Below are 23300 nucleotides of genomic sequence, written 5' to 3'. Positions count from 1 at the left end.
ACAAAATTGGTCCTGTTTTTATTGTAGACCTATTCCAATAAGACACAAAAGCTTTTCTGCATATAAAATACACCTTTATTAGCTATAGGTGCACTGCGTAGACTCACAGGAGGAAACTTTTGCTAGTGATAACTGTAGGCTTTCTATCTAAAGAGACAGATGTTCAGTTCCATGTTAAGTTGCAGCATCCTTTTTTTCTCTTCCTCACCATATTAGACACTGTATGGAAAATATCTGTCTAGTCTGATGATAGGTGGTTAATTTTCCACAGCTAGGCTGTAAATCAACATGGCTCACTTGGTACACATATGAAAAAACTGGCAGCAGAATTTGTCATTGGCTCACTCATATTGGATGGCTGTGACTTCTTCAAATAATAGTAATATAATAATAATAATAATAATAATAATAATAATAAATTAATTCCATCACAGTCTTGCAGAAAGCAAAGATTATCAAAAGCGGATTATTTGGCCTACTTAACAGCGGCATGGAGACTGAAGTTTTTGTCACGATTGTATTACTGAATTGTGGCAAGGGGGGAGTATACCTAATTAAAGGCCAATTTTGATGTTCTGGTTGGGGGCCACTCAAAAGTAACTCTTGTTAAAGTGTTTAGGCCTTGGCTTAGTTAAAAAAAAGTAACTGTAACACAAATCGTTCCATATTGTCGTTCAGGTGGATTTTCCCTGAACTTCATCTTGACACTGTCAGATAATAAATTCCATAAAAGCATTCAAAACATTCTTCTGTACACTGCATATTTAATAATACACTTTTACGCTCGGGCCTTCCTTTTCTCTAATTGTCAAAAAATTAAAAAACCAATGCCTGCTACTTGCCACTTAATGATTTGCCGGTTCATTAATCTGTCTCCTTTCAACTTTACTTTTGTTTATATTTATCAGCAAGCAAGCATTTTATTTTTATTGATCTTTCTTTTCTATTACAAATAAAGTAACATTTTTAATACTATTGTATAAGATTTATTAAAAATGTCTACCCAATTTTTCTATCATGTTTGGTAATTTACTGCATGTATTGGTATTAGTATTTCTTTTGCTATATATTTTATCAATTGCTATTATTTCTGGTATTCTGAATGTGCATGTTGCATCAGCTGTTTAGATTTAGTGCATCTTCGTACATTTGCAGAAGTGACACATGACTGTGTTGATTTATGTTTTAGTAGATTCATTGTTATTTTATTACTTTGCATCACTTGTTAATATATTTTTTTACATGAGTAATTTTACGTTTTATTTGTGGTCAATTGGTTTTAATGCCATCTGGTGACAATGGCATATATAACAGTGCTTTTACTATTTTAGCTACTTCTCTCATTGATTTGTTGTTTCCCACTCACCCTTGTATGGTTGTTTCCCTGGTGTCTTTGTCATTAAGCATGGCATTCTGCAGTCAAATGTAACAAATAAATCTAAATGGAAATCAAAATTTCTTGCGCTGGCTTTGCAGTGTATCACTCAGCAAGCCATCTGATACATACAGTTGTTAATCTTAATTTTTGGACCCACTATTTCCTTCAAATGAATATTGACACTGTTCTTATTCACTTAGCACTAGTAGCTGAAATTGTAATTTTGATCGTGCCACATTGATTGTATTTAGAATTATTTCATCAGCTCTGTTACTTGTTGAGTATCATTAATAGTACTACCTACAGTGTAGTGTGTGACACACATTTCTCTATCATGTCTAGTTCTTGGTTTCTATGTGCTTATGATTGCTTCATAAAATAGTTTTTGACATATCATTTGATGATGGGCTATGCCTGAAATGAAATGTGTGCTCTAATAAAAAAGTTCAACTAACCTTTTTTACATTTTCATCAAATATGACACCACCAAATGTAGAACATACATAACTGTCATAAAAGTCTTTCTAAACCTAATCAATGTAAATGTGCTGTGTGTTGGCACAATTACAGTAATGTATGCTTGGTAAGAAGTTCACACTTACTGACACGTTATAATTTTCAGAGTTACAAATATTACGTGACTGTCAAAGAGATCATTTGCAACAAATACATACCTTTGAAATTTGTGACATGTTAGTTATTAAGTGTGAATTCTTACCTGTTATACATTACTATCATGTGCTAATGCACAGCACATTTATACTGATTATTTTCAGACTACTACAACAGTTATGTATGTTCTAAATTTGGCAGTGTCGTATTTGACGAAAATCTATTTTTGATCCATTGATGTATACTGTTTCTCTCCTGTGAAGATGGTTGTTATTACTGAAACTGGTAGAGAATAAGTATACAGTTGTACAACTGATAGCACAAATATGTTTTTTTTTCTTCAAAATATTTAACAGCTGTATACAGTCATCGAAGAAAAGCTCTATTAACATCATTTGACTGCTATTAGGGACTTACCAGCATGGGTTAGAATTTTCACATATTTCCACATGGTTGCAAGCTTCATGCATGACTTATTGTTGTATGTAAAGTAATGTAGCGAGTTATGCTAGTCATTCCACCATTTGTTCTGTAATAGGCAATAGCAGTACATGATTCAAGGTCAGATACCTGAACTATCTTGCTTTGAGCTCAGCAACATTGTTCATAAGCCACACTTCCATCATCAACAGGTTATTCATAACTACATCATTGCTGCTGTGAAAGAAAGGAACCTGACAGTGTTAAAGACTGGGGCACGATGTGGCATTCCAGAGCACATTGCACAATGATGGATTAAAATGTCGTGATACTGGGGAATCCAGTAGGTGTGTGGGTACTGGACGTTAGTGTGTAACAGCAGCAGTCCAGGAGAATGGGCATTTAAACACATCATGGCAAAATACTATTTAAATGTGTTGGATTTTAACCATACTGCTGTGTTTCCCAGGTGGTTTGACATGGTACAGCACCTGCATCTGGAAGCTGGACTACAAAGCAAATGTGTGGTTGTAGAGGGGAAGCTTCATGATGATCAACTGCTACAGATTAGTGTTTGCTGAGAACAGTATCGATCAGTCATATTAATTACTTAATATTTCCTCACAAATCCATATTTTTCGCAGTAAATGCTGGTCCATTACAAGTATATAGGCTGCATGGTGTCTGATTTGTTCCCAAATATATTCACACATCATCTTGCAATGGCAATGTGTCTGTGACAGTTTGGCACTGGCTGAATGTGCATCAGCGACTTAAGATCCTTCACAGGAAAGATGGCTGATTCGATGCTCACTATAACCTTATTATGGGTGATTTTATGATCCCATCAGTACAACTCTGTCCTGAGGGATTAATCTGTTTCAAGCAAGATCAGTCTCCAATATGCTGTCAGCAGTAGAAGTTTGCAGAATAGAATGAGATTTCTCTTTTCATCTGGCATCCTCCTCCACCAGGCCTGTGCCCCATTGAAAATGTATGAGCAGAAGTGAAATGGATCGTGTGAGAGAAAATTCCTGACCTGTCATCACCTTTGGAACATTACCCTGGCTCCCTGGGAGGAGATGGCAGAAGATGAGAGATTTATTACTTACATCATAGATTCCCTTTTTTGAAGGGACAGATGTTTATTGAAAGGAAGACCTGTGGATAGGATATTAAGGCCTTTTGAAGGCCAAAAAGATGTTATTAAGGACCATGAACTGTTTGTACTGCTACTTGCGTGTTAAATATTAACACAGTAAAACAAAATAATTGTGAAAAGTGGTATTTGGACTGATTCCTGTCATAGTTGGTGTATCCATGAGTCACCGAATGCCAGTGCACATGTCAGAGAAACAGGTGAAACGATGACGACGACGACGACGACGACGACGACGACGACTCAAGGCGGGGAGACTGTGCGGTCAGGACTCAAACCCATGCCAGAGTTGAGCAACAGGACACAACAAGAGCAATGCAATGGCAATGTAGGCTACAATGAAGTGTGATGAGCTTTTGACACAACACTGTCAACAGATCAAGTGACGTCATTGGCAAGTAGTCAGTAGTACGGTGGAGATGGTAATGAAGGCTATCAGACAAAGTACATGACTGACTGAGTGGCCGAGGTGTGGCAGTATATACGCCGGTCACGAGGTACACTATTGGCTGGTGTATTCACATAGCGAGATGATGGTACACTGACTAGGCGAGAGCACCAATGCGACGACACTGCCCTCTATCGGCCATCGAGATCCATTTGTTCTGACGTGCATTCAACTTCGGCGCAGCCCAATACCAGAATAATGCTTTTATTTATCTGTCTGTCAATTATGCCACCGAACTACAAAAACTCCATACTGAGATCTGCATTATTCAGGCGTTTCGTACTATTCTGTCCTGAAATCCACGTCATGGCTGAAAGTGCCTTTCCCACTGCCAAAATCTTAGGAATTACATCCAGTGCAGATTTTCTTATGTTTTTATAGGGTGCGTGCTTCATGCTGAGTGTCAGTAAGGGATAACTCCCTCAATTGCCACAATTACGGATTTTCTTTATGTTTGAATGGTACTATACACTCTGTAAAATGATTGGCTCTTGCGTAATAGAGCAGTCAGTTCCACTGCCACTTTCTGTGTTGCCAAGTGTAAATTCAGCTTACAGGTATGTCTGTCACTATGGCCCATACAGTGATCTTTTCCTTCTTTTGAATAAATCTATTATTTCTAGTCTGCCAAAAATATCTTCTCATACAGAAAGTATGTTACTTTAATAATATTTTTTTTATTCTGAGGCTTGACTGAAGGGGGTTGCATGACAATGGGGTTTACACATTATGTGTAAATTTTGGATATTTCAGAAGGTACTTAGCTGTAGGTTTGGTGACGTGTTACACATGAACAAGAATTTTATGTTCATGGGAATACATACACAGCATTTTTATAAATTAGTTATACAAAAGAAGCCTTTAATTGTGAAAAGGGTAAATAACTTATAGACTTAAGTGTGAATGTGAAATAGTTTTTCTGCCTTACATGGAGATGTTATTAGCTACTCTTGTGCCTCCCCCTCCTCCCCCCCCCCTCCCCCCCCTCCAAGTCCATGTAGATGTAGAGATGTGGTTTGCTTCCAGGTACAAGTGTTCTTTCATGTATCGTCTGTCCTTTGTTTCAAGGAAGGGACAGGGTTCATCATTGCAAACCATTTTGGCATTGTGAATATGAAGTTGGACACGGCTGCATGATGGTTGCCAGAATTTTAAGGCAGGGTCTCACAATTGGATGATATTGTAGCCATTGTCTTGACTCGTGAGGTTCATGGGCAAATAGATTTTCTCAGCGTCCTATGAGGAGGGAACCTCTGCCACAATTTTAGTTTTTTCATGTTTCGTACATACTTACAAATGAAGATGTATTCATCAAAAGCTGATATGTTCGGATGTTATAATCTTAAGTGGCACATATGTCCTTCTGTCCTTTCTATCTATTCATGCTCTGTGTCTGACATATTCCCACTCATATTTTTGTAAAATGCTACGTACACTTAATATTTGTAGCTGTAAATTATAGTCAGTGATGCCCAGGAATGCCTACGATTTGGTGGGAACCTTAAAGACATCCTTCTTATGTAATGAAATCTTTTTGTGTTCCTTGCCACAATGAGTTTGATGTTTCATGAGGCTTATTTGATATGTGTTTCTAAAATGTGACCAATTCTCCTGAATGTCAGGCCTGCGTATAGTAGGAATGCTGTGCTACTAGATACTTTTTTCTCTCATATGTATGTAAGTGCAGTTTGAAATGGAGAATACACATTTTGCTGCAAGTCATTGTAACTGAAAACATCCTTCAGAAGTAGTAGCTTCTGCAGGAAAGAATGTGAGACTTGGACATGTGAATCTAGACTTCAAGGCACTGGACTTGCATTTTGGAGGATAGTAATACAGATCCCTGTCCAGTCTTAAATATTTTAGGTTTCTGTGGTTTTCCAAATCACTTACGGCAAATTCCCAGATGGTTTCCTTTAAAATGACACTGCTGCTTTCCATTCGGGAGGACAATTGTTCAAACCTGTTTGACTATCCAGATCTACATCTACATCTACATTTATACTCCGCAAGCCACCCAACGGTGTGTGGCGGAGGGCACTTTACGTGCCACTGTCATTACCTCCCTTTCCTGTTCCAGTCGCGTATGGTTCGCGGGAAGAACGACTGTCTGAAAGCCTCTGTGCGCGCTCTAATCTCTCTAATTTTACATTCGTGATCTCCTCAGGAGGTATAAGTAGGGGGAAGCAATATATTCGATACCTCATCCAGAAACGCACCCTCTCGAAACCTGGCGAGCAAGCTACACCGCGATGCAGAGCGCCTCTCTCGCAGAGTCCGCCACTTGAGTTTGTCAAACATCTCCGTAACGCTATCACGGTTACCAAATAACCCTGTGACGAAACGCGCCGCTCTTCTTTGAATCTTCTCTATCTCCTCCGTCAACCCGATCTGGTACGGATCCCACACTGATGAGCAATACTCAAGTATAGGTCGAACGAGTGCTTTGTAAGCCACCTCCTTTGTTGATGGACTACATTTTCTAAGGACTCTCCCAATGAATCTCAACCTGGTACCCGCCTTACCAACAATTAATTTTATATGATCATTCCACTTCAAATCGTTCCGCACGCATACTCCCAGATATTTTACAGAAGTAACTGCTACCAGTGTTTGTTCCGCTATCATATAATCATAATCCGTGATTCCCCAAAATCACTCAAGGCAAATGCCGGGATTGTTCCTTTGAAAGGGCACAGTCAATATCCTTCCCCATCCTTGACACAATCCGAGCTTGTGGTCCATCTCTAATGACCTCAATGTCAACGGGACGTTAAACCCTATCTTCCTTCCTTCATTACTGCAGCTTTCTTTCCCCATCCTTCCTGAACAAGAGCTTGTGCTCCATCTCTAGTGACCTCATCAATGGAATGTTAAACCGTAATCTTCTTTCATTTGTGTTTTGGAACCATGCTCATGAAGATAATTGAGTTGGCCACCCTATAAACAACACGATCAAGAAATTTCTGTTTGTGGTTGTAATAGAATCAAAATGTGGAGCTACATGCTTATTAAAGTTGCCCCCACCTGCTGCAGAAGAACAGTGTGCTCAGTGTATTTCTGAGAACACACATTCTTTCAAATTAAGAATGTCTCCCACAGAAGACAGTACATCCAAAAAGGTGTTAAACAATGGTGTTTGCAGTATGGTAGTCATATCACAGAAGTAATGAGTCCCACAAGCTTCTGGCCACATGCTTGTGTAGCGTCGAGAAGAATCAGCTGCAGTTTAGCAGTTTAGAGAAACATAATATTAAGTATGTCCTTCGATTACCTTTCAGGATAAAGTTTAGAATGATTTAGACCTGTGAAGCCGGGAATATATAACATTCAGTCTGAATGTGAACAAAAATAAATCTGACATAAAACATATATGTTGCAAGAAAGAATGGGAGAGCACCTTCCTCAAATAAGATTATTGCAACACAACATATCTGTTGTGGATCATGACTTCACCTTTAAATATGTTACGAAATACAGAAGAATAATAATCATGCTGCAGACATCATTCTGGGATGATACTTTCAAACAGACTTCCAATATCTGTCTGTCAAAAAAAAACCGCATGAATCAGGGCGACAAATGCAATATCATAAATGTTGTTAAATCCAGGACAGCCATCACATCATGAGGATGTCTGCAGATGTCACTCAGAACTCCCTTGACCTTGAAACAAATCCTGTGTCACAACACAGACTGAAAGCATGGGAGGAGGAGGAAAAAATGGTGTAATACCTAAGTGCTCAGGAGACCTGCATGTGACATTTCAGTCTGATGCTGGTGGATTGTGCTACTTAAATACTTACATTTGATGAAATATCTCAGTATTATTTTATCCTAAATGTGCCTAGGAGATAAAGCAACCTCACAAGCCAAAACTGTCAACATATCCGTCAGTATAAGAAACTGTAAAGACGTAAGACTAATTTTGATTATTGAATTCAGTGCAGAGATTACTTGTGACATGTCCAACCTGTTACGTAGCAACAAAGTGCCTAGAGTAACCCCTTGTATGTGTCTGGTTGCTGATAGCAGAAAGTGGTGTGTTGCTGAGAGTTCTGTGTGGCACAGTGTTTCAGTATTTAAATTTCATATCTGATCAGATACATGTTCAGTCCTTGAAGATTTTATATTCCATTTGCCACTTCAGTAGACTTCTCTAGAAAAGATTTTATGGTTGTTCTTCACAACAGTTTTCAAGTATCTGTGTTTACATACCAGACCTGGGTGGTGCAAAACTACACTACATTAGAAACATTGAGTTTGTTCGCATAAATGAGTCTTTTTGATTTTGTGTAAATGGTGTCTCATTAGCAATAGTCAATTATTTTCTCCATGTTGATAGCAAGCCCCGACCCCCAACTGTAGGATGACAGCAATGCAAAATGCAATCTCAGTTTTAGCAGCTATTCATTTGATGCAACCACTTTGGTCAAGGTTATATCAAATATGTTGTGAATCAGGCAAGGCAGTCAAATTATCTATGTGATGTGACTCTCCTTCTCCTCCTGCCTGGGAATACTTCCATTTTCAACACTTTCTTCTTAAAAATCTCTTTCTGTTGCATCTTTTTCACTTATGTTGTCTCTCTTCAAATCTTTCCTAACATCATGAATCCAGGCTATTGTTGGCTTCTTGTCCCAAAGATCTTTAAAAATCTGTGTGGATAATCTGTTGCCATCATTCTGTACAAATGTCCAAAAAATAGCAGTCGCTTCTTTCGTAGTGTTTCAGTTACATTTTCTGTGTTGCGATATACTTCTTCATTATATCTTAATCTCCATACCTTTGTATTTCTTCGCAGATCAAGTATTTTTTGAATGATTCTTCGTTCTAGAACTTGAGGTGTGTGTAATTTGTGATTAAAAACTGAACATTCACTTGCGTTACCAGTACTTTGGTTTTGGTGTCTGCAGCATTTCACAGATAATGTTTTCTAGTTTAGACTTTGTCAGATTCTCGGATCACTTTATGTACTGTTTACTGATCAATCGAATCAGATACCTGTTTAAAACCTATAAATGCTACAACTATGGATTTAGAGTTTGTAAATCTGTGATGGATTATGGACTTTAGGTTGAAAATCTGTTCTGAACAAGATCTGCCCTTTCTAAATCCTCTCTGATATTCTCCCTAATGGCTATAAAGTGTTGCTTATACCTTGTTTAATAATATTGTTGAAAATATTTTATAACCCAATGGCAGCAGAGATATACCTGCGTAATTATTTACATCATGCTTATCACTTTTTTGTGTAAAGGATGGATAATAGCCACTTTCCAGTCTTCTGTAATCTTTTCAGTTTCCGAAATTGCTTCAAACATGATCTGAAAGTAAGTTATAATTTTTGGTTGTGACCATTTTATAAGTTCAGCTGTAATACTGTCATGTCTGTCAGTTTTTTTGTTTTTGTTTTTCATAGTATGCATTGCTTTTTTAATTTCTTCAGTGTGGGTGATGGACCTGCTTTTGTGTTTTCATGAGGATTCGCAAATTCTAGCTTATAGCTCGGTTATTCACAGTTCAAGAGTTGTTCGAAATACATTCTTAGTATTCTTGCATTTTATTGAAAGAAAAAATAAAAATAAATAATGGCAAGGTCAGCAGTAAATGATCTGGGACCCCCAATAAATTTCTTAAAACAAAGTTAAATTCACAGACTGCCAATATTTTTATTTGTTGCTCATAAAACATTTTGTGGGCTTAGTTTAATCTCAGATGGTGATTTTTGTTATAAACTCATTAATATAGCTCTACGAGATGAAACACCATTAAAAGTTCTTAAGTTTGCCTCATTTGCACTGTGTATTTGTCCTAGCAAGTGAACTGAGTGAAGTTCAGATGTTAGTCACCATCTCAAGTATTGAATGTGGATGTTACAGAGCTGTAGAAATTTTAATATCAGTGAATTCCTTAGAGCTGTGCTGACAATTAGCATTTAAGATTGGCACCTGAAGATAATGTTAAACATCAAAAATATGCTGTGATTAATAAATTTTAATGACTGGTTACTGTAAGTTCTATATTAGAAAAATTAAAGGTGGTATGGCATTTTTGTCCCAGAATTTCCCTAAAACTCGGCCAGTCTAAAATAAAAAAAAAAAAATCTATTCAAATGCATGGTTACATGGTCATTACGAAGTGTGTGTGTTGTGCCTTGAGTTTAACTGTTTCGTATGGGTTACTGTGATGAGGATGCTACTTGCACTGTTGATGAGAGAAAAAGGGGTGGGGGAGAGAAAGAGGAAGAGAGAGAGAGAGAGAGAGAGAGAGAGAGAGAGAGAGAGAGAGAGAGATATCCAGATCCAGTCCTGGTATGTAGGTTACTGGTTCTGAAAAGCACCAAAGGGCGATATAGCCAAATGTCCACATTTGGGGGACAGCACACCGAGATTTTCATGTGTTCTCATTCCATGATACATAGCCGAGAAGTTTGACTTTTACTCTGAACAGTGGCAATTAATCTGACAATAAGGAACTTAACACCTTCCTTTTTGCTTTTTTGTGATTCAAATAGTGTTGTTGAAAAACTTTCCTTACTCCAGAATACAAGCTGTCTGCTTCCAGGCTTAGCACCCCTGTGCCAGTGTGCATGTGTGATCTCCAGCGCCGAGGAATATATAACTTCATGATGATATTAGCAGTGTATAGCAACACCATCAGTTTTTCTTGGCAAATAATGATCATTTGTTGTTGTTGTTGTTGTAATTCATAGAATCTATAAGTATTTTACATACTGCGGAACCCTACTGGAAAAGACCTTAGGTTTTACTGTGTCAAATATCTGAAATTTTCCAAACCTTCCACAGGAATTCATAGCATATGGACTAGAAGAGTACAATTTTAAAAGTTAACAAGCATATTTGTGCTTGGCATAGTAAATTCTATTGAAAATATAGGAAGACGGCAAGTGAGTATAAGTCTTAATGATTCAATGGCAAAATGAAAAGGTTCTAAAGAATCGAGTAACAACATGCAACTTGATTCTGAAGTGTCACACTCTTTTACTATACACCCAGTGAGAAAGTGTGTTGCCCATTCTTCTCCAGTGAAGTAACTGTCACTGGCAACTTGTTTCTGAAAATAAGGTAACTAGTTGTTACCCACACTGAACAACAGCCACTGAATTACATCCTACAATTGCACATGTAGTACCTTTATTTTCATTCAGACTTTTAGGGCTTCCCAATCATACTCTTCCTCAGCACTGTTTGTGTTTATACTGCAATAACTATTTAATGTGAGAAATGGACTTTTTAGTGTGTGTGTGTGTGTGTGTGTGTGTGTGTGTGTGTGTGTGTGTGTGTGTGTGTGTGTGTGTGTGTGTGTCCAATAAGCCAGGTTTTTCTGTATCAGTGCCATCTTACAATAGATGAAGTACAGGTTTTTCAGTGCTCTATCTTTCTGCCCTTAATTTGCTTCAGTTTCTTATTGGTGTTCATTTAGTTTGATGAACCAGTCTGCTTTGTTGCTCGTGGCATGTATGAAATGTTGCATGTTTGGTGAATTGTATCCCTCTTTTGTGATTATTATTTGTTTATCGAGCCTGTTGTGATGTATTCCCTTTGAACCATAACTAGAACTTAGAAAAATGCTTCTCAGTGGGTACAGAAAGAGTCTTGCAGCTTCTTTTTATGAATATTATAAAATTGTTGTTATTCTCTGCATGTTTACATAGTTTGTATACAAGACACAAGGCGAGAACTGCAGCATTCAACCACAAGGTATCAGCACCAGTCTGTCTGATATGCTGTACATCCAACTGTTAATCTGCATGAGAGATTGCATCATCTCACTATCCTAAGGACTTTTAAGATACCAATGAATTCTAGTCACTCACCTTTATTTTAAAATAAGTAATCCAGCCAGCTTAAGAAGTGTGTATGAGAATTACTGTTAATGTGTGCTTTTCTTGCTCTGTGAGACATTTGATGTCGATACAGTTTCTCCAGCCAGCTGCAAGATACATCATGAGGTATACCTGACATTGTAATGTTTTCTGGATAAATGTTGGAGAGATACATTTGGAAGAAATGAATCTGACATGTACAGAAATTTATTTTTACAGATTTTAAGAGGAAAAGATTTTGTTATGACAAATCATCACTGCCTCCACAAAGAGGGAGAAGAAAACTGCATACTGGCAGGGGAGGAGAACTATCTGATGATGATGTCATGTCTCAACCCATACCAGAAGTGTCCATATCCTCATCAAAGGTTTGTAAAATCTAAAGTTGTTTTTGATATGTACACTGGTTGGAGTGTAGAATCATACAGTTTCAGAATGTAGAGAGAGAGAGTTCTTTAGCCATTCTGTATAAATGTTATACTACCAGCATAGCCAGCATATGACTTTAGGCTTCCACTTCACGTTACATCAGCTGTATTCCATGCATCTCTGTGATGCGGAGTGATGTCGAGGGCATAAATTTTATTTAAGTGCAATACAATGAAATGAGTTAACATTATGAAATTATATTGTATTACATTGGTAATATTAATTACAAAATGTTTAAGCTGTTTACTTTCAGAGTTTCTGCAAAAATACTTCAGTGAAGTATAAAGAGCTACCAAACAAAGTACTTTGAATTATTTGGGAGTAAAGTTAACAATTCGCTAAACAGTCAAGGCAGTGAATCATTGACAGGCACATAAACAAGACCGAAAACTTTGTTAGTTTTTGGACTAATTTGTTAGGAGCTCTCTCTCTCTCTCTCTCTCTCTCTCTCTCTCTCTCTCTCTCTCTCTCTCTCTCTCTCTCTCTCTTCCTCTCACTCACTACTCTCTCTCTCTCTGAATACACTATGTGGGGGCTTCAGCTGAACTGATGAGAGATTTGTGTTGGATGGAGTGGGTGAGTGGAGAAAGTAGGTGGGGAGTTGTAAGAGGGGTTGGGAACGGTAGCTGATGGCTGAGGAGGAGGCCAGATTTGCTCAAGATAGGAATGTGGGATGGAAAGGCAGCAGTATGCGGGGATAGGAATGAAACATGACTGATCAGTTCATGAAGCACGCAGTGACAGTGAGGTGGAGGAGTATACTCCGTGGAGTCAACAGAACAGAAAGAGAGGAGACTCCAGGGAAGAGGATGTGGTCACAGGATGTGTGAAAGGAAGAAAGAGTGGGCTTAATGTCCCATTGACATAGAGGTCATTCGTGATGGAATATAAGCTCGGACTGTGTCAAGAATGGGGAAGGAAGTTGGCCATGCCCTTCCAAAGGAACCGTCCTGGCATTTTCCTGGAGCGATTTAGGGAAGTCACAGTAAATCTAAATCTGGGTGGGTGGATGTGGGTTGGTATCTTCGTCATCCCAAATGTGAGTCCAGTGTGCTAAGAGGATGAGTGAAGTTAGGGTCTCAGGGCAGAGAGATGGGTGTGGATCAGGGGCTAGCAGAGAATGTTCTTCCATTCGTACTTAAACTCCATCGCATTAACCATGAGATGTAACATGCAGTGGCGGGTTCTTGAAAATAAGTGTACTCAAATCGCTATCTGTCAGTACTAATGTTAAGAACTTTGTGCCTTGGCAAAAAATAAACATGAACAATACTACAGATAAAAAGGTGTACCTGCTTAGTGGTTACAAAACAAGAAGAAACTGTGTTTGCCGATTGCCTACAACTTTTAAAAAGGTGAAAGGGAATGACAGGAAGAGGGTTTGAGATGTACACATGTTGATGGAAAATGAAAACTTTTCAAAACCTTGGATTGAGAGAGAGAGAGAGAGAGAGAGAGAGAGAGAGAGAGAGAGAGAGAGAATAAGGAAAGGAGTCAAAAGCCACAATCATGTGAAAGCTAATATTCAGATACTAGAGTGACAGTAATTAACTATTGGTAACTAGCATGTCAAAAACAAGACCATAACTCAAAAGAAACCCCATGGGAATAAAAGAAAGGCAGTAAAGTCTCAGATTTTTCTGTGGGTTTGACATGAACAACATAGTAAATACTAATTTTATTAGCTACATTCATACAGAAACAAAACCAATCATGTAGACAATTAAATAGTTAAAAGTTACCTGTGTTATGTGGCCTTTCCCAATAAGAAAGCCCCCATGGAGCTTAAAGTTTTTTGTTAGTCCAGGATTGGCAAATGTCGGGCCCTGAGCCTTTGCAGTACTATTTCCCTTCAGTGCTGCAAATCTAACATCTGATGGTGTTATATACTTTCCCAAGGAGCTCAGCTAGTGCTGGCTGAGTATGCACATGGCAAACCCAGTGTTCGTGAGTTGGTAAACACTACCAATCTTATGCTACCATAAACTCTGAATGTGCTTCAGTGGCCACTGTTGGTCACGATGGTGGAACTTTTGTGTTTCAGAGAGGAAGGGCTTTGGCTTAACTGCACAGATAGAAAGGATGGTATAGACGCCCCCCCCCCCTCTGCATCCCCCCCCTCTCAAAAAAAAAAAAAAAAAAAAATTACCACTGTCAAACTCAAGGTGTACTCCACACCAATTGAATGGATGACTTTTGGAGGGCAACCTTGCCCAGGTAAGTAAAGTTCTGCGTGGATGGATGCTGGAGATCCATAGGTGTTTATGGGAAACACCTTGGAACCTCACAAACAAACAAAGAAATCTTCAAACAGTATGTGAAGGCCATTAGAGATCAGACACCTACACAACTAAGAGGGCTCGACGTAATAGTCTCCCTGGAATTTCATTAGAAAAATTGAACCATAATAATTTTAATGGGGCACATCAGTGCCAGAATGTCACTACTGTAACAGAGAGAAGGGTAGTCTTTTGAGGAAGGTCTCCTTTCTAGATCAACAAAACAGTAGAAAGTATTGCTGAAACTGTAAAGTCAACAAAATGACTTTGCAACTGAGTGCTTTTGGTTGAAACTACTACGTCCCCTATGGCACTGCGTAGGATCCTACGGTCTTGGCGTGCATCCGTGCGTCGCTGCGGTCCGGTCCCAGGTCGACGGGCACGTGCACCTTCCGCCGACCACTGGCGACAACATCGATGTACTGTGGAGACCTCACGCCCCACGTGTTGAGCAATTCGGCAGTACGTCCACCCGGCCTCCCGCATGCCCACTATACGCCCTCGCTCAAAGTCCGTCAACTGCACATACGGTTCACGTCCACGCTGTCACGGCATGCTACCAGTGTTAAAGACTGCGATGGAGCTCCGTATGCCACGGCAAACTGGCTGACACTGACGGCGACGGTGCACAAATGCTGCGCAGCTAGCGCCATTCGACGGCCAACACCGCGGTTCCTGGTGTGTCCGCTGTGCCGTGCGTGTGATCATTGCTTGTACATCCCTCTCGCAGTGTCCGGAGCAAGTATGGTGGGTCTGACACACCGGTGTCAATGTGTTCTTTTTTCCATTTCCAGGAGTCTACATGTAAACATATAAGCAATAATGTCCACACTACTGTGCCTGCATCACAACAGCAAAAGGTGAAATCTGCACCCAGAAACAGTCAGAATCCAAAGAAATCTGATATGAAACCATCAGAGAGGAGGAGGTTGCTATTAACCAATGGAAACACTGCAGAAATAGAACTGGATACATATGTTGACAAAATTGGAGGTTGTGCTATTCTCCACTCTATGTCCAGTATATTTCACCAGAAAAGAGAGATAGTGTGAAAGACCCCTGCAATTAATGGCACCTATACTCCCATGGAATGTGAACAGTCCAAGAAAATATGTCAGAAGCAAGGCTTTTAACATAGGATAGGTCCTTGTGCCTATGCATACCTGAGATGCAGCTCAAACCTTCAGACAGTCTTTTGTTGCTTTTAAAGGCTACACCATCCACAGAAAGTTTTGTGTTGTCTCACTGTCTCTGTAGGCTTGTACCATGAGAAACAATGAGAGGATGTTGTTTGGTGGCCGGTGCCCTTTTTCTGTAACACAACTGCACACATGTATTAACAGGGTTATTTATTCATGATTATAAGAAATTACTTATTTTTAACCTACTCGTTGTGGTACAAGCTCTTTCATGATAGTCCACGTTAGCCACAATGCTGGTGAAGTACAAGTCCGCTATGTGCACTACTCTGGTCGCTAGGTACTGACTGACTCTGAGCTAGAGGCTGAGCTAATTGTGACTGCGACTCCTACTGGACTGCGACTGACGCCTCAACTTGTTGACTCATTGGATGGCGGACAGGGCCCTCCGGTCTGCAGCAACAATCTAAATACTAGCGGTCGAGATGGTGTTGGCGGTGCGTTTCTTGAGAGTCTGTCGTTGGCCTCGTTGTTGTGTACTGAGGCTGCGAATGCCAACAGGAAGGGGGCAGAAAACTGGAGATGAGCCGGGAGCCATAGCTATGGAGGGCAGTGTACTCCCGACCTTACCCAGCCATCTGGCTTGCAAGGCAACGGGAATATCCCCCTGGAAAACTGCTGCCAGGGCACACATCCAGGCCTGAGGGCGTGTGCTTGGAGTGCCCTGGAGATGGCATCAGCGGGCAGCTGCGAAGGCTGCGCGGTCTCATGAGGCCACGAATCTGGGGGATGAGAAGCAGTAGAATAACAGGGCAATTGACATGTGTATTTCGTTCTGGTGGCAGCACTGCAAACTTTCAGGACCTGGAATCAAATACATATAAGAGCCAATACGTTTCTGGATCACGCCTCTTTACCAGTGCCTATGGTTGCCATAAACCCTGAAAAGAACAAAATCACACAGTGCAAAGTGATAATTACAGACCATTGGCGACACTGGATGCTGCGGTGGATGTAGCAAGTGTAGCAGTGTCCGATGGCGGTGGCCATGCAGAAGTTTCACCATTGGTCTGTCTTGTGGGTGGGAGTGATAGGAGGCAAGAAAGACTTGCAGCTCCTGTTCCCATGTGTGGGTGGTGTGGAGTTTGGCCATCTGTTGCTTAAAAGTGTGTACAAAGCGTTCTGCTTCTCTGTTGGACTGCGGATGAAACTCGGCACTTGTAAGATGACGAATTCCATTTCGTTCACAAAACTGTTCAAAGTCACGTGAAGTGAACTGTGGCCATTTTCTGCCATAAGTACTTCTGGCAAACCTTGTATGCAAAATATGGAGGACAACACTTGAATGGTGCTATGTGACATGGTAGAGTTCATAGGCACTGCAAATGGAAACTTGGTCAAAGAGTCTACCACTATGACCCAACCAGTGTTCCAAAATGGTCCTGCAGGGTCTGTGTGCACTCATGTCCATGGCGATTGAGTCTTAGTCTTAGCTCAGAATGTCTGTGGCGGAGTGGATTGGTTTTCTGTGCATGCACGACACTCTGACGTCATCTGTTCAATGTGGGCATCCATGTCCTGCCAATTACAGTGCCAACACGCTAACTGTTTAGTGTGAACAATTCCCCAATGTCCTTGATGGAGCAATTGCAACACATCCTTTTGCAACACTTCAGGATTAAGCACACGCAATTGTCTACTGTCATTTTAAACTAGAATCACACCCTGTTGAACTGAAAGGCTTTGCCAGCGTGCAGAATATTGGCGCACAACTGAGTTCTGGATGCTGTTCAACAAGCAAGGCCAAGACGTGCGAATATAATGCAACAAGATCTTGAGATCTGGATCTGCTTCCATAGCCTGTGCTATTTTTCTGTAGTGTAAGGGAAAATATTCCAGCAATCAGAGTTCTACATTGATTTGGCTGGAAGATGGTGCAGATGCATCTAAATCAGAGTCTTGGCCAATCGGAAAGCAAGACAGAGCACCTGCATTGCTATGCTTTGCTGTAGGTCTGTACATAATTTCATACTGACACTGCGAAAGCAACAAAGCCCAGTGTTGCAATTTTTGAGCAGCACATGTAAGAACCGGCTTTGACGGATGAAACAAGGACTGCAAAGGCTTGTGATCTGTCACTAAATAGAACTTTCAGCCACACAAATAGTGACGGAATTTGGTCACACCATTCACAATAGCGAGAACCTCTGTTTCTATTTGAGAATAATTGCACTGAGTTTGCGTTAACAACTGTGAGGCAGAAAGCAATAGGTCTGTCTTGTGCACCAATTCTGTGTGAAAGCACAGTGCCGATTCTGTAGGAAGAAGCTTCGAGTTGCAGAACTGCTGGCTTGGCAGGGTCAAAATGCACTAAACATCTGTCATTGAGCAAGGTATTTTTGAGTTTCTGAAATGCATCTCGACAATCTTTGGTCTACACAAAAGCACATTTTTCTGATGCAAGCGATGCAATGGAGCTATGATCTGAGCAGCATTTAGTATGAACCGAATTTAGTACGCCATCTTGCCTAGTACTGATTGCAGTTCAGACATGTTGCAAGGAACAAGCAGAAGACAGATTGCAAGCAAATGAGATTGGGGGGGGGGGGGGTGCACATCCTGACTGTTTATCACATGACCTAAGTACTGTAGTTCATTTTGAAAAAAAGTCACACTTTCCGAGTCGACACTTGATTCCTGCTTCTGACAGCACTCAAAAAAAAGTATGCAAATTGGCAATGTGTTCCCCTGGTGTATGACCTGAGACGACAATATCATCAAGGTAGTTTGGACAAAATGACACTTTTGCAGACAGCTGTTCCAAGTAACACTGAAAAATGGCGGGTGCAGAAGCGCTGCTGAAGGGCAAATGCAAATATCTAAACAGTCCCAAGTGTGTGTGTGTGCCACAAATACTTTCTATGATTCTTCATCCAACGGAATTTGTAAATAGGCATCATGCAGCTCAAGTGTGAATGCGGCCAAAAGGCTTAGGCAACAAAACGAGAGGGCTTGCCCATTGACTAGCTTGAATGGGAGCAATTACACTGTTATCTTTCAGTTATTTCAATTTACTGGCTCCTTTGTCTCTTAAAGAAATTGGAGTGGGGCGGGCCTTGTACAACTTAGGCTGTGCATTGTCTTTCAATGTAAAATGTGTTACAAAGTTATTAGCTTTTCCCATTCCTTTGAAAATAGCTCAGGAAATTCTTTAAGCAAGCTGTCTACGCTGTCTTTTGGTGCAAAAGCTGGTGTGGAAAATACATTGTCTTGGATGCTAAGGCCAAACAAATCAAAGCCATCTAAACTGAAAATGTCCTCACCGTCTCTTGATTTCAACACAAAAATTAACTGTTCTAGTGTGAGATTTGTAAGTGGCAGGCAAACTACACTGTCCAAGCACTGGAATTTCCTGTCCATTGTAAGCAGTGAGGTGTTTGCTAGATTTAGAAAAGTGTGGTGAGCCTAACTGTTCGTACGTGGCACGATTAAGGAAAGTTACTGAATCACCTGTGTCTAACTAGAAGTTCACACAACAGCCAGCAATCTGTAATGAAACTAATAGTTTGTTAGAATGTTGTTGCACAGCACTAGGGCAAGAAGGAAGCACAATCTTAATCTTATTTTTGGCATCTTTGTGCCATTGCAAACAAACTACTTGGACATGGCCTTTCTTTTCCACACGTGTAACATGTTGTGTTAAGTGATGGGCAGTCCTGTCTTTTATGGCAAGCAGAACATCTAGGGCAAGACTTCACTAAGTTCACAGGTCTGTTTACATGTCTGCGTGGCTGTATATGTGCTCGTTGTTGTGGCTGCTTGGGGTGGTCATGAGTAAGGGGCGATTAGACCCAACAAATTAGGGCCTGCTCAAACTTGTTGGCAGCTACAGCACCCAAATCATATTGCTCTAATGTTTGCAGCACTTGGGGAAGTGATGGAACAGAGTAATTTAAGATCTGTTCCAGTATTCTACTATCTGAGACTTTGAATGTTATTGCATCCCTAATCATTAAGTCATTGTACACTTCAATTAGCACTTCCTAATCATGCCCGTTAATTCTGTGTATCACTGATTGTATGTCTGTTCTGGCGTTTTCTGCAAGTAAAAGAACTGATATCTGGCTGCAGATACTTGAACTTGCTGGTCATAGTTCTGAGTTAATGCAGCAATTACTTCGTCATAGCTGAGTTCGTTGGGAGACACAGTTGGTTATAGTTTTTGTATTAACCTGTACTCTGGGGACCCCACAGTCAAAAGAAAGTATTGTGGCTTTACAATACCTTTAACTTGATGAACTTCACGATGTGCTTGGAACTGTGTCAAGTATTTGAGCCATTCCTCGTCTATGTCGTTAAATTGCCGGAACGTTGGTATGCTGGTCGGCGGCATGTGTTGGGTTGATCGGCTCACCTTTTGTGCAGCTGATGCTGCTTGTGCAGCCAGTAGTAGTTGTACTGTCATTAGCAGGGCAGCAGTTTGTTGATTCTGAAACTGGAAAGCTTGTGTTACATTCATCACATTGATCGTCTGTGGCTGAAGCGTGGTGGCGGAGGGTGGGGTAGCCATGGTTTACACAAATATGTTATAGCAAAAAGCAAGCAAAACCTCTGAAAAGAGAAATTTGATTAGTTCTATGGCTCCCTTCCTGGAATATATGCAAGAACACAACACATTAGCAAATAGAAATGAGCGCCCCTGCAAGCTACAACACAAGAGAAGCAAGCAAAATCTGCACTGAATTATACTGGTCACCAGTTTATGTGTCGTCTTGTTGTCACTGTAGGCTTGTACCATGGGAAGCAAGGAGAGGATGTTGTTTGGTGGCCAGTATCCTCTTTCTGTAACACAACTTTGTGCATGTATTAACAGAGTTCTTTATTCATAAGAATAAGAAATTACTTAGCTTTAAGCTACTTGTTGTGATACAAGCTCTTCCTTAATATGTTAGTCACACTGCTGGTGAAGTACAAGTCCGCTATGTACACTGCACTAGTCGCTAGGTACTGACTGACTGAGGTAGAGACTGACCTAACTACGACTGCGACTCCCACTGGGCTGCAACTAATGATTCGACTTGTTGACTTACTGATGGCTGACTGGGAGCTCCGGTCCGTGGCGGCGATCTAAATACAGGTGGTCGAGAGGGTGTTGGCGGTGTGTGTCGTGTGGCCTCTCTCCTGATAGGCTCGCTTTCTCTGGTGCCTACTGTCGATCTTCTCGCAGCCTCTTTGCTAATCGGAGTGCTGGTACCAGCTTACACCAGCACAGGAAGGATGATGCAGGTCATGACCAGGGTAATGATGGAGTGGCGGTATTTGTTGCTGAAATATGCTGTTTTGCACTGTTTACCCTCACCACCCGCCTCAAAGCGGTAGCTGTTCATATTTATGTGTCATTAAGAATAATGGTGCTGTCCCTGTATCAACCACCTTACGAACCTGTAGATAACGAGACCATTGATGATCTTATATGCAAACTCCCCCTTCGCTTTCTATCCCTCAGAGACCTCTATGTATCACTTGCAGAATGATTCCACATAGCACTTAAATACTGCAAACTTACATTCTCAGACGCTGACCTGTCACTTGAATTCTCCAATAGGTGATGTACATGGAGAAGGGTCAGAGAACGTGCCCTATAGTCACAGTTTTTCCATTTGGATTCACTTGCAAGATACATTAGTACCCGCCACCAAGCCACCTGAATGGATCTTGAAAGAGACAGCTGAACACTTTACACCAACCTGACTGTATGCCAACAATCTATTCAAAAGTTGCATGTTAAACCTGGTAGACGACCCATCTGATGGTGAAGCAAGGAGTGCCATTTAACCATTAGGAACAGACTGGTGGCACTGAGAAAGTTCCACCGCATTGCATCTACTGACAATCTTACTACCTTTTGCATTGCTCAGCCAAAAGCTCAGTGTGCTTACACAAAAGGTAGGGGATCTATAAAATGGCTAAATGTAAATAGTATTACATCTACTGCTGTATCATTAAAAGACAGTGGTGCTCCAATCACAAAATCAGACACTGTGGCCTAGACAATGGTGACATACTTGGAACCAATTACATCCTATGTGTGTCAAGATGCTACATTCCAGTGCAGATCGTTTCAGGCAAATGCCGGGATGGTTCCGTTGAAAGGGCACAGCCGATTTCCTTCCCAATCCTTCCCTAACCCGAGCTTGCACTCAGTCTCTAATGACCTCGTTGTCGACGGGATGTTAAACACTAACCACCACCACCACTCCAGTGCAGATGGGAATTAGCACAAAGGACATGGTCGGCTGTGGTTAGTCATACAACACCAGGGCCAGACAAAATGCACTATGATAAGTTGTAACATATGAATAATGAATCAAAATAATACCTTTTCATGCTGTTTGACATAATTTAGTTTGAGAGACAATACTCTTATTCTTGGAATGAAACTGTGGTGCCACCGCCAGACACCACACTTGCTAGGTGGTAGCCTTTAAATCGGCCGCGGTCCGCTAGTATACATCGGACCTGCTTGTCACCACTGTCAGTGATTGCAGACCGAGCGCCGCCACACGGCAGGTCTAGAGAGATGTCCTAGCACTCGCCCCAGTTGTACAGCCGACTTTGCTAGCGATGCTACACTGACAAATACGCTCTCATTTGCCGAGACGATAGTTAGCATAGCCTTCAGCTACGTCAATTGCTACGACCTAGCAAGGCGCCATTACCAGTTTATATTGAGATTATAAAGCCTGTACCGTCAGACCGATGTTCTCCAATTGTGGATTAAAGTTAAGTATTCCAAGAGCTTCGTACTTTATTTATTAGACTCAACTCCTTTAACTGTTCCAGACCTCACGCCAGCCTGCGTGAGCTAAACACGTGCATTTCAGCCTCCTCTAGCAATACAGTGTTGGCTCTTCTGCCAACACACCAGAAACAATTGTGACCCCTCTCCTAAAAATTGAGAGATATTGTATCAGACCAATTAGTTATTGCAGTATTGCAGTATAGCAGTTACCAGTTGTATAGGGAAGACATTTGAGTGAATAATCAACACCCACTTAGTATTGGTTGTGGGAACAAGATAACTCTTCACTCACCTTCACTGTGGTTTCTGTCAGTACCACTTATCTTTTGACACACTAATACTCCTCGAGGTAGTGATACATGAGACTTTCTTGCATAGGGGTTCTTGAAGGAATATATTTTTATATTGAAAAGACTTGTGACACTGCCTGGAAGTACAATATAGTCTGACAAATGTATGAATGGAATTTCTAGGATTGTCTTTCAAGATGGTTCTTTAGGTTCAGAGTTAGCAGTGCATTCCGACATACTCAGGAGAATGGTGTCACTCAGGAGATCATGATAAGTTTTACTCTTTCTGCAATAGTCATCAACAGCATGGTGTCCACAGTTAGTGGTCCTGTCCAGCACTTTCTTTTGTGGAAATTTTTTTGTTCATCTTCTTATCTTGAGACGATTGTTTGAGACGTGAAATGAAGCTAGGGGACACCACTCTTACTTTTAAGGGATCATTAAAATTCCTGGCCTTATCTTCAATGAGAAACTCAACTGGTTTACACGTATGAA

General features: G+C 40.7%; 1 protein-coding gene across 5 annotated transcripts in view; it reads left to right on the top strand.

The window, feature by feature from the left end:
- Positions 1-23300, top strand: part of LOC126183767 (serine-rich adhesin for platelets) — a 367472-nt gene that overhangs the window by 148836 nt on the left and 195336 nt on the right. For all 5 annotated transcript variants that reach the window (XR_007536807.1, XR_007536808.1, XM_049926000.1 and 2 more), the window contains one exon: positions 12086-12234. Coding sequence is in view for 3 of the 5 variants with exons in the window: in XM_049926000.1 (XP_049781957.1) it covers positions 12086-12234 (149 nt within the window). In the remaining 2 variants the exon portion in view is untranslated. The remainder of the gene's footprint in view (positions 1-12085; positions 12235-23300) is intronic.

The sequence above is a fragment of the Schistocerca cancellata genome, chromosome 4 (assembly GCF_023864275.1).
Source record: "Schistocerca cancellata isolate TAMUIC-IGC-003103 chromosome 4, iqSchCanc2.1, whole genome shotgun sequence".
NCBI classification, from domain to species: domain Eukaryota; kingdom Metazoa; phylum Arthropoda; class Insecta; order Orthoptera; family Acrididae; genus Schistocerca; species Schistocerca cancellata.
Note: the sequence above shows the minus strand (reverse complement) of the source record. Positions and strands in the feature narration are given on the sequence as shown.